This window comes from Epinephelus moara, chromosome 24 (assembly GCF_006386435.1).
Source record: "Epinephelus moara isolate mb chromosome 24, YSFRI_EMoa_1.0, whole genome shotgun sequence".
NCBI lineage: Eukaryota > Metazoa > Chordata > Actinopteri > Perciformes > Serranidae > Epinephelus > Epinephelus moara.
The window spans coordinates 26720006-26738020 of record NC_065529.1 but is presented as its reverse complement, the minus strand read 5'-3'; the positions used below and the strand labels follow the sequence as shown (position 1 = coordinate 26738020).

The 18015-nt window shown below is 41.8% G+C and overlaps 3 protein-coding genes across 7 annotated transcripts in view; 1 reads left to right on the top strand and 2 right to left on the bottom strand.

The window, feature by feature from the left end:
* The window catches only part of sdhb (succinate dehydrogenase complex, subunit B, iron sulfur (Ip)), a 197114-nt gene extending 189551 nt beyond the window's left edge, over nucleotides 1-7563 (bottom strand). The window contains exon 1 of the mRNA XM_050037524.1: nucleotides 7560-7563. The gene's annotated coding sequence lies outside the window, so the exon portion shown is untranslated. The remainder of the gene's footprint in view (nucleotides 1-7559) is intronic.
* LOC126385677 (MICOS complex subunit Mic10-like) overlaps nucleotides 1-7563 on the bottom strand; it is a 51956-nt gene extending 44393 nt beyond the window's left edge. For all 3 annotated transcript variants that reach the window (XM_050037540.1, XM_050037539.1, XM_050037538.1), the window contains exon 1: nucleotides 7560-7563. The gene's annotated coding sequence lies outside the window, so the exon portion shown is untranslated. The remainder of the gene's footprint in view (nucleotides 1-7559) is intronic.
* celsr2 (cadherin, EGF LAG seven-pass G-type receptor 2) overlaps nucleotides 1-18015 on the top strand; it is a 95107-nt gene that overhangs the window by 16206 nt on the left and 60886 nt on the right. For all 3 annotated transcript variants that reach the window (XM_050037506.1, XM_050037505.1, XM_050037504.1), the window contains exon 2: nucleotides 16743-17453. In XM_050037506.1, coding sequence (XP_049893463.1) covers nucleotides 16743-17453 — 711 coding nt within the window. The remainder of the gene's footprint in view (nucleotides 1-16742; nucleotides 17454-18015) is intronic.

Below are 18015 nucleotides of genomic sequence, written 5' to 3'. Positions count from 1 at the left end.
AAGGAAACGGGCAGTTACATTGAAAATTTCTGTGGGTTTGAACATAGTTGAAAAGATTTGGGGTAATGTAAGTACACACCTCAACAAAATATAACACAAGTCTGGTAGTTTTCAAGAAGTTTTACTGTGGAAATGTTACATATGATATCTGTAAGCCTGCCCATCATAAGAAATTACACCTGACCACTAACTTTTGGTTTTTAAATATCTTAGAAAAAAAAAAAAAAAAAAATGAATACGTTTTAAGTGAGCTGGTATTCTCCACCTGCTAGAATTATACACCTGCAGACCTGTGGACAAGAAAAAAAAATAAAATGGGAATTATTATGTATTTATTTGTATATTTATTTTTAATAGTCTTTAGAAAATGTTTTAAAAATATTGAAAACTGTCTGTAGTATGTAGGTCTTTAGCAATTTGGATTTATGACCTCAGTGTTTTTTAAAAGCATATTGAACCTGGGTCTTGATTCCTGATGGTGCTGCTGTAGGTAGATGAAGGCCTGGTGGGAGTCGTTAAAGTGTTTTATGCAGAGCGTGGTGGTGGTGGTGCTGGTGGTGGGGGGGGGTGTCATTTTCAGCCGTTGCTTGTCTAGTGGGGGGTCAGGAAGAGGGGAAAAGGGGTGGGGTGGGGTATAGTGGTAATGAGATGAAAACCCTGTCCCTCCCTTTGCAGTGCTTAGCCTCCACCCCCAACCAGTCATCGGTGTCCATTCAAGCTGCAGTTGAGTGTGTTTCACCTTTCAGCCCTGGTTAATTCAAGCAGGCCGCCCCCCCACCCCTCCACCCCTAGCCGCATTTTACTGCTTCCCTTTTGATCACCGCGACTTGAGATTCCTGCTTTTAAATTAAATCAACACCAAACGAAGTGCACTTTAGTTTTAATGAAGGAGGCATGTGATAAGCTTGATCTAACAGATAGGAGAGTATTTTAAACACTGCCAGAGCGCTGAGCCACACAGCTCCAGCATCGTGATAAACTTCTGCTTCCTTGGTCTTTAACCCACATCAGCCCTTATTAGTGTCTGCGTTTTTTCTTTCGTCTTTGCTGGAGTGTTAATTGAACCTCAGCTGGCTGACTGGTTAAGAAGGTGAGGATTAAGCCTGTTGTCCTGCTGGGTGCTTTCTGTTCCTGCATGTTCACAATCAGGTGGAAGGAAATAAAAAAGTTCCTTCCCATGATGTTAATAAGACCCAAAGCAGCAGAGGAAAATACTCTTTCAAGTGACTTATATGATGAGATTATATAGGACAGACTGTTAGGGCCATTGCAGGTACAAACTAAAATACAGAGCGCTTTCCATGGCACTCAAAGACACTTTACAGTAGATAAATGCAATCATACAATAGACTACAGTAAAATACACACATCATTCACACATTAAAAGACATTTTGAGAGATGAGTTCATTTGAATTGCCGAGGTCGGTGTAGTCTCAAATGTGTTTGGGGAGAGAGTTCCAGAGGGAGGGGGCAGCGTTGGAGAAGGCTCTGTCACCAGAGGTTTGGTGTTTGGTCCTTAGTGGTGGTGTCAGAAGGTTGGCATCAAAGGTGCGTAGGCTTGTGGGAAGGAGTGTGGCAGTGGAGTAGGTCAGTGAAGTAGGAGGGGGGCCTTGTTATGGAGGGCTTTATAAGTGAGGAGAAGGACTTTGAATTGGATGTGTTGTGGGACAGGAAGCCAGCGGAGCTTGTCAAGGATAGGGGTGGTGTGATTGGATGTACTGGAGTTTGGACTTTGCATGGTGTACCTCAGGACGCATTCACATTGGCGCTATTGGGTCCGCTTTAAACAAACCCTGGTCCACTTCCACAGATAGTTCAGTTCGTTTGGAGTGATGTGAACACTCATTTGAACTCTGGGGTGGACCAAATGAGCAGACCCTGGTCCACTTGAAAACTCATGGTGTCAGTTCACTTGCAAGTGAACCCTGTTGTGGTTCGCTTACAGTGGGAAATGCAAATGGACTGTCCAGTGAAACAAACAGAGGAAGTGACGTAGAACGCAGTGCATTTTGGGTAGAAAAAAAGACAAAGCCAACAGCGCAAACCAGGAGAAGCAGAGGTAAAAAAAGAAAAAGTTGGAAAATGTCTCATGGGCAGACGTGGAGTAGTGAGGAGGTGCAGCCGCTTATTTATATATGGTCAGAGGACTATATATCACAGTTGCTCGTGGCTACCCACAATGGATTTCCATTTTTGGTCCTGGCCAATCGATGAGCCGGGTTTTCTTCTTCCTCATGCTTTTTTTTCTTCCTGGTCAGTGGTCGTTTCAGTCAATACCAGCCCCAAACGAGCAGCTTTTGTAACTGTGTGACATTATCCAGGCGGTTTGGTCCGCTTTAAAAAGTGCAGTGTGAAAATGAACCGAACCAAATGAAGGTGTGAAATTTTTCAGCATTCACCCCCCCAATCGAATCGAGTCCCACTGACTATCCTGGTGTGAATGCGCCCATAAAGAATGCTGTTACAGTAGTCAATTCTGGATGTGATGAAGGCATGGATGAGGGTTTCAGCAGAAGAGGGGGAGAGTGATGGGCGGAGACGAACTATATTTTTTAGGTGGAAGAAGGCAGTACATTTTTTTAAACAAATTTATGTGAAAAAAAACCTTTGGAAAATAGTATTTTCTTTTGTCAAGGAACCACATCGTTTCACTGAGCAAGGCTGGATCAACCTCATACCCAGCCAGCCTAAGAGATGTTAAATGATGATGGTTTGAACATCTAATCAAGACGTCCTGTAGTTGTTAAAAAAAGGTTTACACAGTTTGAATTCAGCAGCTTCATACACCCTAGATCTGAAAATAATTAGTCAACTAATACTCTTTTACCAGCAAAATTAGCACGTATATGTAGGTTTTTAAATGTGGGAAAACTTACTAAAAACAGGAAATAGACTCCTTTCCCATTGCCCATAAAGTCTGAGTATGCCTTTTTTTTTCTGGTGTGTCAGATTCAGCAAAACGTTCAAAAATTAGCGTGTCCACCTGGGTGTTGTATTTCCATCACTGCCGGCTGGACCTGGAGCCGATAAATAGCTGTGACTACTGCAGAATAATCTGCCCCAGGAGTGAATCTAGACTGTAACTTTCCCATTAAAAGCCAGATGTTAGTGTGGAGATTTTGTGCAATGGGAAAGGGGTTTAAGTGTAAAAGTAATAAGCCAACACGGACTCAATCATGACATGAACCCCAGTCTCCTGGGTAAAAGACCTGTGCCTGACCTGTTTATTCACCACGACTTCCTCCCTGTGTGGACTGTGTTGCACTTTTTACTACGTCATCGCACATTTATGGCTTTATAATCTCAGAGATAGTGTTTCTCAGTAAATTTACAACTTTAATCTTAGAAATTTTGAGTTTTACTAAGCTTATTAGCTCAGATTTGTTTTTCTTTATACCTACGATGGCCCTAATACACCATCCCAGTTACATGAGTCAGTTTGTAATCATATTTAGGTATTTTTCTGAATGTAAATAGTCTGTTTCTCACAGAAATAACACGAGCTACACCTTCCTTTTGTTTCCAGTTACATTGTGTGTGTTTGAACAGTTGTGGCTCCAGTTGTCTGGAGTGTGTTTCAGCCCCATCTGTTCTCACTCTCGACCAGATTTACAGTTCAGTAGGCCCCATGTCGACAGTGCCCAGCACCTGTAAGGTTTAGTCTCAAACTGGCCATAAACATGTCGAGGTGACGACACAACTGAGCCGCTGATCTCTGACTGTGGAGGGAAAGAAGAAGTTAAATGTAATACATTAGTCAGGGTCTCTCTCTCTCTCACACACACTCACATACAGCAGCGGAGCAGCATTAATTAATGTGTGTGATTCTCAGGCTGTTCCAAGGGCAGAGTATTTAATTGTAATTAAATTAAACTGTGTCCTGTTGTTGGCCCCACAGGGCCTGAACTCCCAGGTCACGGCTCTGTGGTTTGTTTTGGTGGTGTGTGTGTGGTGTGTGGTGTGGTGGAGTCGTCTCTCAGTGACCTTGTGTGGACTCAGTGGTCTGGTGTTTATCAGCAATATGCAAATATGACACTTCTGACGGTGGTTTCACACTGTATTAGCTCGTTAACAGTGTTTGGTACTGTTAATACCCACTGCAGAGGCGGGACAGCTGTTCCTCTGGTTTCAGAGTGGACTGTGTTTCAGTATGAGGAGGTTTTGATTTCAGTGTGTGACAGGACGGCTTTTTACGCTGCATTATATTTGCCTTCACTTTCAGTACATCATTGCTGCCTTCAATTGTCATTGCGGTACCAATTACTCCTAATTATATGTTGTTATTATTTGTATCACCACATGATTCCCGAGAGAGAGTTCTTGAGAGTTTTGGGTTACAAGATCCGAAGGGACTCATGGATTGTGTGCTTGGGATTAATACCTGAGGACACTATCAATAAAAAGGAGAGTTATGTGTTTGAAATCCTTATGCTGGCATGTAAAAGGGCAATTACTAGGACCTGGCTGAAACTTGACCCTCCAAGTCCAGGACAGTGGATCTAAATTCCTACCAAACTATATTATACTAAAGCAAGGTCAACATGTGCAGCGCTGGGATAAATGGACAGACTGTAAGAGAAATTAGGTGTTATTTAGTCAGCTGGTCTGAAGACATGTATCAAAAGTTGTAAACTGAAGGCAGTGGTCCTTAATTAATTGAATTGAATACTTTAAGTTCACTGAATAATTGAAAAATTAACAACTATAAAGTTTAAAAAACATGATGATTCTCCGGCAAGTTGCAGCTTTTTTCTATGATTTCCAAGCAGATCTATGGATGTTTATTTGTACAGGACATCAGACAAAAATAAAGATATCCTGTGTTATCTAAAAAAGTGTGTCCCCCATCCGTGTGTTCAGATTTGACAGAGTTGTAACTCACAGGAGGTGTATGAGGTTTGACGCAAATTGCGACAATCAGGCACTGAGGGTTTTTAAGTGCCTTAATTGCTTCCATGAGCACCTGTCCCTTTCACCTCACACAGCATCTTCGTCTCATGTCTCTCCCTCCGCCCTCCCTTCAACTCTCACAGTATCGTACTCTGTGTTACATTATTATTAATGTCACATATTCAGTGCTACTGAAGATTTTAAGGATTTCGCACAGAGAAAATGAACTTCTAAAGAAAATTAAATTGCACATGTTTTTGCTGAGTAACATAAAAAAGGATCAATGTGGCAGATATAGGTTCAGTTACCATCTTTGATTTGTTATTCCTGATCTGAGCATGTGATGAATCATATGATCACCTGACAGCTCTTACTCTTACGCTTTGCTGTAAGTAGGAGTGTGTCTCTTGATAAATGTGTCTTATCCTTGTCTTATTATTATTCCCTTTCAGCGAAACATTTTTTCCCTTAAGTCGTCTCTTTAGTACGTTTTTAAGTGTAATTCTATGAAGTTTGATAAATATGATCCCCGATCTCACTGATCTGATCCTGAAACAAACAACCAAACACAAAGTAACACTCTGCATCCTCATTTCCGAATCATAAACTCATTAAAAGCTTGTAAGTTTGCAGAGCGGCTCGCTGGTTGGAGCGAGGCTGTGAACTGCAAAGACATCCACAAGCCTTTTCCCTCCAAAGTGATTTTTAATTTATGATCTCCCTATTGATCTTGGAAATGGGACCGCGGCTTTGCGCTCTTTGATGTAGTCAGTACTCAGTGCGTGCTGCACATACTGTAGCGTACTGATGCTGAACAGCTAAGACAGGCTCTGCTCAACCTCATTACCTTCTTACCCGGAGGTTCCCCCTCATCATGACACACTTCTGCACAGAAACACACAGCGGCCTCTGAGGGAGTATCGGCCGCTGTGGATCATAGAATTAACGCAGCTTTGTTTGATTGTGGCGTTCTCTACGTGGAAGCATTAGACATGTGATGAATGGCTGCTTTAGAGAGCTGCTTGAGTGCGATTATTTATCGTCTTTCCACTGTCATGATGATAAATGGTATTTTTATAGTGTCTGTAATGGGTTTCCCCTCCCCGCCATAACTAGAGGGTGTTTTCATTGGCTCAGTGTTTAACCTGCACATTAGGAGGCGGAGCAGAAAGGTTTGGAGGTCATGTGTTTGTGAGCAGCTGCTCTGCTGAAGTTCCTCTGAGCAAGACACACTATGATGGAGATTTACTGTATATTCACCATTAGCCTGGTGCATTGCTTGTTTATGTCACAACTCGTGCGCTGGGTGTCATGGATTAAATTTTCTCCGTTTTTACAACCGCTTTCTTGATCTTCTGAATGCAGCTTTCTGTTTTTGTTGATGAAGTCGACTGTCGTACTCTAATAGTGTATCTCCCGCAGTGGTGAGTAGAGTACTAAAAATCTATACTCAGGTAAAAGTCCAATTACTCCCATAGAAAATGGGATTACCATTTGAGAAACCTACTGAAGTAAAAGTTAAAAAGAGTTGCAGAGCAAGCGGCAACCTCCGACACTCAAAAATGAGGTGGCAAAAGCTGCAGTTCATCGAATGGCCACTTGAGGCTGGCTCCAAGAGCGAGTAAATCCCCGTAGACCTCAATGTTAAAATGCCCAACTTCACAGCATAAATAAACCTGTTAACAGCCTGGTACAAAAAATGGTTTTGGTCTCTGTAGCTAATTTCCCCCTTCATGACAAGTGTATATAACTCACTCATTTACATTTTACTAAGGCCCAAAGTTCTGCATGTTTAAGGGTGGGGCTGCTTAAGTGATTAGCTGTGTGCGAGGCGTCGCCACAGAATAAGAGTCTGATCCACCCCTCACTCATCCATAGCTCCAACCTCTTGTTCAAATATGGTCATTTCGCAGTAAACTATGAATGTGACAGTGACCAGTGGAACCATTTTAGTGGCATGAAGAGAAATTGTGTCACATGTTTTGCATCATCTGATCAGCTCTACTGATCGGCCTTCAATTTATTTAGAGCAAGAGTCTGCCAGTAACAATCGTTGGCCAGTCAATTCAGAGCACCCATATCTGCAGGTGTTGAATTCATAATCTATTTTCATCCGCCGATGCATATCAGGGAACACTGCTAACATTAGCTAGCTAACTACATCTTTACTTACAGTTTGTGCAACTTAGTGTGTGCTTGCAGAAGTTAGAAAAGGTGTTTTTAAAAGTGGAGATCTCCATGTTTTTCAGGAGGCGCAGCATGTGCTTCACAACTGTTAGCTTTTTTAAATATGGGCAGAGGTGTAGTGGACCGTATGTGCAGGTATATGGGGTGTACCCAGCCTTTTTTCTGGCCGTTTACAGGATACCCACTTATTAGGCAAAAAGGCATTGGAATAAATAGAACAGTAACTTATATCCACTACCTCCTCGGTAACCTACCCATCTACCTAGTAGTACACCCACCTGATCAACTACAACTACACCACAGAATACTGGTATAAAAAGTGCGGTCATATTGTCACTGGCAGCTGCCTCTTGTTCTGGGTTTTGCTCCGTCATCATCGCATTGCAATCAAAAGACAGGTGGTGCTTCTTTTTCTTCCAGCCAGCTGGAAACTTGACATCTGCAGTAGGCTTGCTCCTCATACACCCCCCCCCCCCCCCCCCCCCGTACTCAGTCCCTGCATTAGAGCAGACTGAGTGTAACAAACACAAATATGGCAAATGTAATGAAGTAAAAGGTAAATACCTGGCTCAAAAATATACTCGAGTAAAGAGAGGAAGTGCGGCTTAAAAAAAGAAACTTAAAATGTACATGTTCCTTATGAAATAGACTTATTCACTCATGTGTGTTACTTGTAATGCATTACTGCCCACCCCCGGAGGCTGGCAGCAGAAAACCACACAGATTCTGTATTAAATCTTCTGCAGACTTATCTGTAGAGGAGGAGCAGGTTCAGCCCACTGACCTTCAGTCCTGTGAAGGTGAAGCCTTCATTCGCTGTATCCTTTAAAAGCTTGCTTTTGCAGCGTGTTGTCCATTTAGTTTCTTTTTCTCCTCACACAAACAGTAAAAAAGACTAAAAACTGAGAGAGGAGAGCATAAATAACTGATAAACTGTCACAGAGGAGTCTCTGGGAGAGAGGCTCGGGCTTTCTTGCGGTGCTGTTGTGGGTGATGTCTCTGTCCTCGCAGTAATTTGGTCACACAGTCCGTCTGATCTTTATCCACCATGACTTTGTTGACATTTTCTGGGATTCAACTGGGAGATTTGATGGCAACTTTGTGGTCTAATTAGGCCAGTCTCCCCGATTTGTTCTCTCGCTCTCTGTCTCTCTCAGCAGTTTATTATCCCAGCCACTAAGATCCCCACTGGGCGTTAAACAGAAATCAATATATCCTGCTTTGATTATATGTTTATTTATAGCAAGCACTCCATCCTAAAGCCTCTCTGTGTTCACATAACATTGTGTCAGTGGAGTATTTGTCGTTCATAATTCTCCTGACGGTTGAAACTGGGTTTCATTAATATTTCAGAGATAAAAAGCTGTACACCTCCCCTCCCCGACCTCCTGGCTGATAATTTATGTTCTTTGTGTGGAGGCCTCAACCTACAGTCAAACATGGCCTCTGTGCGTCTCTGAGAGACTCCTCTCTGTAAATCATTATGAGTCAGCTTGTTTACATAACTCGGTTTATTATCGGAGATGTCTGGTAGGATTTCTTGGCTCAGCAGCTCTGATATTAAGAAAATGAGCGATAACATTTAGAGTATTTTGTTTATATGCTGAAAGATCTGAGTTTAGAAAGGTGGTCGACCCAAAAGCCTTGAAAACAGCTTTGTTGTTGTGTAGTTGACACATTGTTGATCAAGTTTTGATGAATCATTTGATTTAAAAGCACAAAACTCACTAAAATCAGGGAGACTTGAGGTAACAGTAGGGATGCACTGACTGTGAAATTCTGGGAAGATACCGATTCAGTGTTTGAAATAAGAATTTGGCCGATAGCAGTGATAGCCCATGTTTTTTGGTGATGTTTTTTGTCTAGTTTTTGTTGTTATTTATTCCCCATTTTGTGCAAAGGAAACAAAGAAATCTTCATTGTTAAAAATAAGTTGTTTGAGTCCTTTATTACACAATCTTTGAATGAGCACAAATTCAATCATAAAAATTTACGAAACAACCTTTAATATAACTTTTCACATTTCATGTAATAGTTCATGATTCCTCTCTAGTATTTGTTTTATGTTGCTGAAAACATCAACACGTTTCTCCTTCAAACAGATTAATTTATTCAAGTTTCTCACCAATAACTAAATTTACCTTCCAATAGACGTTTTTACCAAACAGAACTTGAACACATCATCATGTAATTCAGTGCAATCTCTGTAAACTGTAAGTTCAAGCCATCGGCGGCTAAATGCTAACGCTAACTGCTCTCCTCCTGCTGATGTCAACACGGATTTGTTGTTCATAATGTAGCATTATCAGGGAGACACTAGGGTGCATCCCCCGAAGTGTCAATCGTGAGTTTACTGCGTCCTTTCGTCCCGAAGGCGTCTTTGGGAAGATCTCTGTTCATTCAGATGATGGGATGCTGATAGCCTCAAGCCCTGCTGTTTAGCCTGAGCAAAATCTATGGGATTCAACAAAAAAACATTGGCTACTGCCATCATTACCTAGTGATAAACAGATGACAGTCAACAACAGCGGCTGATACCAATGTTCAGTCGATAAATCGGTTCATTCCTAGTAACAGCGATCCCTTCAAATTGAACTTGTGAGCTCGTGGTTACCACATGGGAAGCTGTGTACACAATACCCTCGGCATTCAAGTGGTGAAGTTGTGAGAGCACTGCTGCTAGGCAACGGCAACATGGATGCTACTGTCAGCGTCTAGAAGCCACCGAGGCCCATTATTTAGCAAGCTACCAAACAGGTTATGTAATGCAGGAAATACAGTTGACGGAGGACAAAAAGAAGAGGCCGTTTAGAATATCAACATTTCCCTCTGACACATTATAAAGTTATGAAGAACAATTCGATGTGACTAAAATTACAATGTATTAACTTACCATTCACTAAAAAATTAACGTTCATGGCCTCCACCATTTTTTAGAACATCAGCAAACACGTCACATTTCATGAACTCTAAGCTTTTAGAAAATTTCCCCTTATGATGTCATGAATACTACAAGACAGCGGGTGTATATATGGACGCTCCTCGTGAACATGTTAAACACGACACCACCTGAAGGCAGCACTTTAATACAGACTATGCTTTTTAATTTAACGTCATGAAGCCTGTTCTCCTCACCTTATAGTGATGACTACACCTCCACTGCTTCAATGTACACTCTCTTCTGTGTATATGTATCTGACGTATGGATCACCACCACCCACACACATGCACACACACACACACACACACACACAATGCCGTACACAGTCTTGGCAGTCCTGCAGCCACAGTGTGTGTTTAATCTTTTCCCTGGCGCCACTTCCTAGCTGAGAGCATTCCTGGCACCCAGAGGCCCAGAGGGGGTCGAGCTCTGGGCTCAGAGTAGTGTCACACTTCAGAGCTGGCACCTCTTCTCGTCACCAACTAAGCATTCCCCCCCTTTTCCTCCTTTTTGGCCCAAAACGCTCCGCTTACCCTCCGTTCCTGAGCGGAGGATCCTTCCATGGAGAATGACCTCTTTGAAGGATGGTCTGGTTCCTTTCAGAGGAGATTCTCCTCGCGCTCAGTTTCCCAGCGCTGCGTCTACGTCTGGAGCTCAGCCCGAGCTCCCGACCAAGAATGTGAATTGGCAGAGGACATAATTAAGGCAATGTCTGTCCTTATACGTGGCCTAACCTTTAAGAGCCTCTGTTCTCTGTGTGTTTTTCTGGCTACTGTTGCTGCGGAGTATCAGTTATAATATGAGCTGAATGGATGAAGAGGAGACTGGCAGAGGCACAGAGCAGATTGTTGTTGGTTTGTTTCTTTAGGTTAGAAAGAATTTCAGTGTGTACAGTCGGTAAATGTTGTAACATCACTGCCTTGCAATATTATATATGTGTCCCATGAGGTTTGGCAGCTGAAACATTCTTCTGTCTCAAACCTGGAAACATTATAAATGAAACTGTCAGTTTTTCACAGACAGATTGTAACTGCATGTAAAACTCACCTTGATCTCAATGAGCCACTTGTATGTGTGTGTGTGTGTGTGTGTGTGTGTGTGTGTATGTTCTATATGTGGCTGATGTTGTTACACTATAAACATCCCAAGGTCATTAAGGTCACTGTTTAAATCTGCATGATAATTCACAGATATGAAACCACAGTGCTATTAGTAATTAGTTCATTCTTTAATGTTAAGATTAGAGCCAAAATGATTCGTTAGTGTACAGAAAATGTTCACAATTGATGGTTTTAAGCAAAAATGACAGAAATTCTCTGGTTCCAGCTTCTCAGATGTTATTATTTGTTTGCTCTTTAGTCTTTTATGACACTGAACTGAATATCTCTGGTTTTTGGGCTTTTAATTTGACAAAACTATTAATTTATATTTGTCAGCTTGAGTTCTACAACATTGAAATGGGCTTTTTAAAATATTTTTCTTGGCAATTTTTAGACTAATTAAAGGTAAAGTATGCAGGGAATGTCGGTTACTGTTTGTGAACAATATCACCAGGGAGAGGGAAACTGAAAGCTGACCCAAGATTCACTCACTATATTCACTATATTTGCATATTTTGGCACTGCGTCTGTTTTCTTACTTTGAGACTTGATGACCAGTCTAAGTTCAAACTTTTATTTAAACTCAATGGAAATTAGTCGATGTAAACATTTTTAGTCACGGCTCTAAATTAAAATATTCCAAATTTTGTGTTCTTCAAACACATGTAGTGTTGTGAATAGTGCTCAAATAGATAATCAAAGAATCAGATATTCCATAGGCAGGTTTTTTTGTGAAAACATTTACTGCTTCCTGCCTTCACTTGTCATTTTTACAAAATTACTGTCAGTTGAGGAGAGAAGTTCTATTGAGACATCACCTTGGCCTCAGGGAAAATATGATTGGCAGAAAGTGATTTTCCCCTCTCAAATAGTTTTGATTGGATCACTTTAAGAAGCCTGGAGGCATTAAACTATCCAACAATTTATTAATAAATTGCATCCCTCTGAAATATTACAGAAAAGTCAGAAAAAATAAAAAAATTATGTTTTGAAGAAGAACTTTTTCTGCCTCGTTCTTATCCTGTTAACCATCTTGTGATCTCTGGGAGGATTTTAACCCCAGGTTGGGCTCACCTACCTTGCAGGATTATTCAATGAGTCATAAGAATAATCTGCAGATAAACTGATATTGAAAACAATCATTATTCTATCATCTCTAGCATTTAACTTTTTCTTTCACTCAAAGTTTAGAGCCTGACCTGTGAACAGCTCTGTCTTTGTCGTGGCTCACTGTTACGTTCTCCCCTCTTGTATGCAAAATGTTTTCTTGTGTACACAGGTGTGTGTGTGAGTGTGTGTGTGTGTGTGTGTGTGTGTGTTTACAGTAAAGTGTGAATCACAGGAGCGACCACGCTCGTCTCCGTCCTTTGATTTCTCCCCACTTCCTCTGCTAAGGCCCTGTATTATTACTGTGCTGGAAGCGCTTGACTGGAAGCAGAAGGATTAAAGCCGTGTCAAACATGCTTCTGTCTCTTTTCCTCTATGACCCCCCTCCTCCCTCTCTTCCTTTTCCTCCCCCCTCCCTTGGCACTCTGTGTTTAAACTCGCCCGGTGCCAAAACAGGGATCTGGTAACTTTGGGCAGTGCTGTTTGTTTGTGTGAGTCCTGCTCGCAGGTTCTGCTCTCTGGACGTCGTCCAGACGCCCCAAACAAAGTGTCCCATTGATTATTTTGGAGGGAGAGTCTTGTTTTCATGACACTTTTGATTTGATTAAGCCTGTTTTGTGTTTGCTCTTGAGGCTACAGGAACCTGCAGGCCAGTGGTGAGACAGACAAAACGATAGTGGTCTCTCTGTGACCTTAAAGTGACACTGTGTAGCTTCTGAGAGATGAAATGACATAATCCTCCACTTACAAATGCATAAGCAATAAAATGCACCATTTCTCAGCCTTACTTGGCCTTGTATGACCAGCAGTGTATGAAGGCTAATGTAGCAAACTTTACCTCAGTATTTCTGCTTAGCTGATATTACTGAGTCTGCTCTCTGACGCTTCTCTACTTGTTCTACTGTTATGCTGGCAGGATCTCAGTAGTAACTGACTCAAAAGAATAAAATGAGACTGAAAGTGTTTTGTTTAAAATGCACTTAAAATGACAGTTATACACCTTTTTTCCTGAATACCATGGAGTTTTTTGCTGTATGTGATAGATAGTTATTTTTTTATGAACATTTTTTTAATGGATGTAATGCAAACTATTTGTTCTGCGACTACAGGGTGACTTAAATCTTGTCACTGGGCAGAGAGCTGAATGAACCAGGTTAAGATGAATATTTGTTGCCGAGATTCTCTGTCTGCTGGATTTAGAGCAGCTTGACTCTGTAGCCGACTCAGATCCATAGGTTTTGTGCTTGTTAGCAACACACAGAGATTCTTTGTGTTCTTTGTGATTGGATGTTTTAGGATCGAGTCTGTTTTCATTATAATTTTACTCCTCAGTGAGCTGGGCTCTGACTGCTCCTGTCAGTGACTCTCAACTGATGAGCGCTTTCCCTTTTATTGTAAATGTTGTTACAGCAGAAGTACGAGCAAGAAAATGAGCAGATGAGTCGATGTAAACGGGGTTCAGTATGTTTGTAGTTAAAGTCAAGATAATGAAACAGAATAATTTACGTTTTACTCACCAGCAGCAACGTCTACATTACCAGTCAGACTTGATAAAAGCTTAACATGGGAATTAATGTATTGCACAGTCAAGAGCTACTGTACAAAAGCAGACAAAATGCGACATGTCTTCGGTCAAAGCCACAGGACTGAATATATAGAAGATAAAACATTAACAGGATCAAAACAACAAGATAAAAGACAAGAGATTTGCCGAGCAGAAAAATGCTGTAACCGTTGAATTTGAGACTTAAGGCTCTCAGTGCGGCATGTATAATGAAGTAGCATCTCTGCTTCCGGACAAAGCAAAGACGGAGGGAGTTGTGAATACAGGCATGAAATTGCTGATTAGAAACTTGGAAAGTATTGAAAGAAAACATACACTTAGTCTTGGCATACGTCTCTTATCTGTTCTGGCACAAGAGAAAAAAACAACAACAACAGAAAAATACACCTGACTGAGCCAAGAATATTAGAGAAAAATGTGTTGATATTCATTAAAGTGTCAAGTTGTGTACAATTTGTGGCATTTTTGCTGTTAAGTGCTTCATAACAACGGTATTGTTTGGCTTACATAAATCCTCCACTGTGTCTGTACCTGCGTCCTTCCTGCATACATGCTGCGGTCATTGCTAACTTTAATTTTAGTAGGGCTCAAGATTATCAACTCATCTTTTAAGAGTATCAAACAAAAACATCCAGCCATTTAAAGAAAAGACCTGGTGATAGTCTGTATCTTTCTTATTGTAAATAAATCCCAAGAAAAGACCAAAACCAAGAATATATTTAATCCTCTTACAAGTATTGTTTGTGTATCCAAAAGCCTGTTGTTGTTCAAATCTACTAAAAACACATTAATGAGCCACATCATTATACTGTCTGTCATGTTCCTTCATTATCATGAACATGGAGACTGTGAGTCAATCCCACACACACTGTCCTGCTCCTGTAAACACTCACTAGAGCACCAAACGTGTACTAATCTATGTCTGAAAATAATAAATGCACTATTCTGTTTGAATATCGTTAGCTAACAGCTACAGTGTCCAGCTCTTTTAGGAAATAATTCAGCATTTTTACCAGCAGTGACAACAGTGCGAGGGGTGGTGTTGTCTTCACCTTGTGAGGCTGTGTGTGTGTGTGTGTGTGTGTGTGTGTGTGTCTGTCATCATGGCAAAATGTGGGCTGGTGACTTGTAGTGGAAACGACCATAGAAGTGGTTTTGAGTATTTTGCCAGCTTTTTTTGTCTGTCTGTGTCTGGACAGATTTTGTCACGAAACTGTACAGGTGTGTAGTTTAGATCACAATCAAGGCTGTGTTTAAAGATGAGTCAGTTCCGACCAAGGATGCCAGAAGTAGGGGGAGGCATGTATGGGAAGAGGCCATTGCCTCCCACTTTACACCCCTGGCCTACATTTATTTTAAGTTGCAGATCGTTGTATCATGGCTGGAGTGATCCCATCGCAAAATGGTCTCTAGTTTAAAAATCTAATTATATTTCATGTGAATCTGTTGGTGAAGATTCTCAGCCATCCAGGTCATGGTAATTATTAGTGCTATATCGTAGGCGACTGGACTTACTTGAGTTTCTTGAATACGTTTCACCTCTCATCCAAGAGGCTTCTTCAGCTCTCATTCAAATTCCCATATCAGTCGAAGGGCTTCCCTCCCAAATTGTTTAGCAACATGCTGGTGAAGTTATATAACTGAGGATCTGAGGCTCTTCATCAACATGTTGCTTAACAATTTGAGAAGAATGCCCTTCGACTGGTACGAGAATTCATGACGATTGTTTTTTAAATATTTAAGTCAAAGTGTTGAGAGACAGACTAACGTTTTATTGATTTTAATTATTTAATGGGAGTTGTTTCTGAAATATAGAATATCACCAGCCTAAAAGTCGCCATCACCAAGAACGATAACTTTAATTATAACGATGACGGCATCCACACTGATAAACAATAATGTTCTGTCAAAGCACAAAGCATGCTCTGTGCACTCCAGCTGCGATGCCCTGTAAATTTTATGGATTTTGATTAGCTGTCGCTGTTTTCTGTCGTTCATCGAATCACTCTGAAATTGATGCCAATGATATTGTTTGTGACTGTAGCTGTTGTTATAGTTGGCGTGTGAACTTTGCCAGTGACTCGAGTCAGATGGGCTCTTAAAACGATATACATTGTAATTTATGTTGTAGTTATTGTTCTTGGTGCAGAGGGCCCTTTAACCTGTTGCTATTAATAACCCCAACTCACAGTCTGCTCACTATTTCATGAGCTTTCAATGATGTCACACAACCTTCGTCAGCTCTTTGACTTTGACTGATGGTTTCTCTTTAAAAGCAAAAGTGCTGTGGATGAAATCATGACGGCTACTGAGCTGTGATGATAAGGAATCTGTCTCCATGATGGAGACCATGTGATCTGGCTGAAAGTCTTCTTTTCTGTAAACTCTACTGTTTAGCCAGTTGTTTCCCTCCTGCTCAGAATTTTCAACATTAAGGCAAATTTATTTATATAGCACATTTCATACCCAAAGTGCTGTGCAGATTAGTCAAGTCAAAGTTTATTGCAGCCCAAAGCATGCCTTAAAGGGCTGTACAAATAGCAATTTAAATTCAGGTTCAATATAAAGTCCAATATTACAAATCACAGCCTCAGAGGGCTTTACAGCATACAACATCCCTCTGTCTTTGGACCCTCACAGCAGATAAGGAGAAACTCCCCCAATATACCCTTTAATGGGAGAAAATAACTTATGCTAAACTTAAATTTGTCTTGCAGCCTGAACCCACCATGCAAGCTCACATAAAACAATGTACACCGAGTTACAGTGTAACATAGAACCTGAATCCAACCATCTTCATCCAACCGTGTCATCAATGGTTCACCATCGCTTCACCACTGTTATAGCCTATAAAAGACTTATTTTGGGCCACAAGCTCAGATCACCTCCAGGATATAAATGAAAATGTCCAGTGGTCTGATGTTAATCACTCTTTCCTCTGGTCTTTTTCAGACGGTATCCACTCGGTGTCCGCCCAGTGTCTTCTCCAAGTCACCATCATCACTGATGAGATGCTGTCCAACAGTATCACATTGAGGCTAGCCAACACTTCCCAGGAGCACTTCCTGTCCCTGCTGCTAGCCCAGTTCCTGGATGGTGTGGCCCGCGTCCTGTCCGCTGCCCCAGAAGATGTCGTCATCTTTAACATCCAAGACGACACAGATGTCAGCGCTCGCATCCTCAACGTCAGCCTGTCTGTGGCTGTGCCCGTGTTGGGGGAGGGACACCAGCGGGCCGGAGGGCTCGGCTCTGGAGGGGACAGGCCTGGGAGAGGGGTCGAAAGTGGAGGTGGAGGAGAGTACTTTGGGTCGGAGGAGCTCCAGGAGAGGCTGTACTTGAACCGCAGCCTCCTTGCTAAGATCTCCTCACAGGAAGTTCTTCCCTTTGACGACAACATCTGCCTCCGTGAGCCGTGTGAGAACTACATGAAGTGTGTGTCCGTACTGAAGTTTGACAGCCTGGCGCCGTTTGTCGCATCAGACACCATCCTGTTCAGACCCATCCACCCCATCGCCGGGCTTCGCTGCCGCTGTCCCACTGGCTTCACAGGAGACTACTGCGAGACAGAGATTGACCTCTGCTACTCCAAACCCTGCGGAGCTCACGGCGTGTGTCGCAGCCGAGAGGGAGGATACACCTGCGAGTGCTTCGAGGACTACACAGGTGAGAGCCCTCATTTAACATCAATTAATTAATGATGAAGCAGTGATGGATCTTTTATTACATTCAGTCTCATCTCTTGGCTTCATTAACCACCTGACCTTTCGTAGTTACTGCTGCTTCACTTGTCAAACTTTCCATTCTCACACAGCACATAATGCAGTTATTTTAGCAGTCCATATTTTTTGTAGTAAGAGGTTGACAAAAGAAGGAAAAGACTGAATTTTACAGCTGAAATGGCAACTGTAACAAACAGATGTTAGCTAGCTAATTAATGCTAACTGTGTAAACTGGCTGAAAGGTTTGTCTCCTGCTGCCAATCAAGGGCTATATTGCGAAAGCTAATGGCTACATGGCTAAAGCTAATGGCTACATGGCTAACACTAAAGCCAATGGCTACATGGCTAAAGCTAATGGCTTCATGGCTAAAGCTAACGCAGCTAGCTAATGGTTCCCAAGACAAAAGTTAGCATTCTTACTAGCTGATGGTCCACGCGATATATGGGACATCTTCAGGCCTCTAGGGGGAGCGCTAAGAAACACCGGCTAATAAATCTGGTGCTGT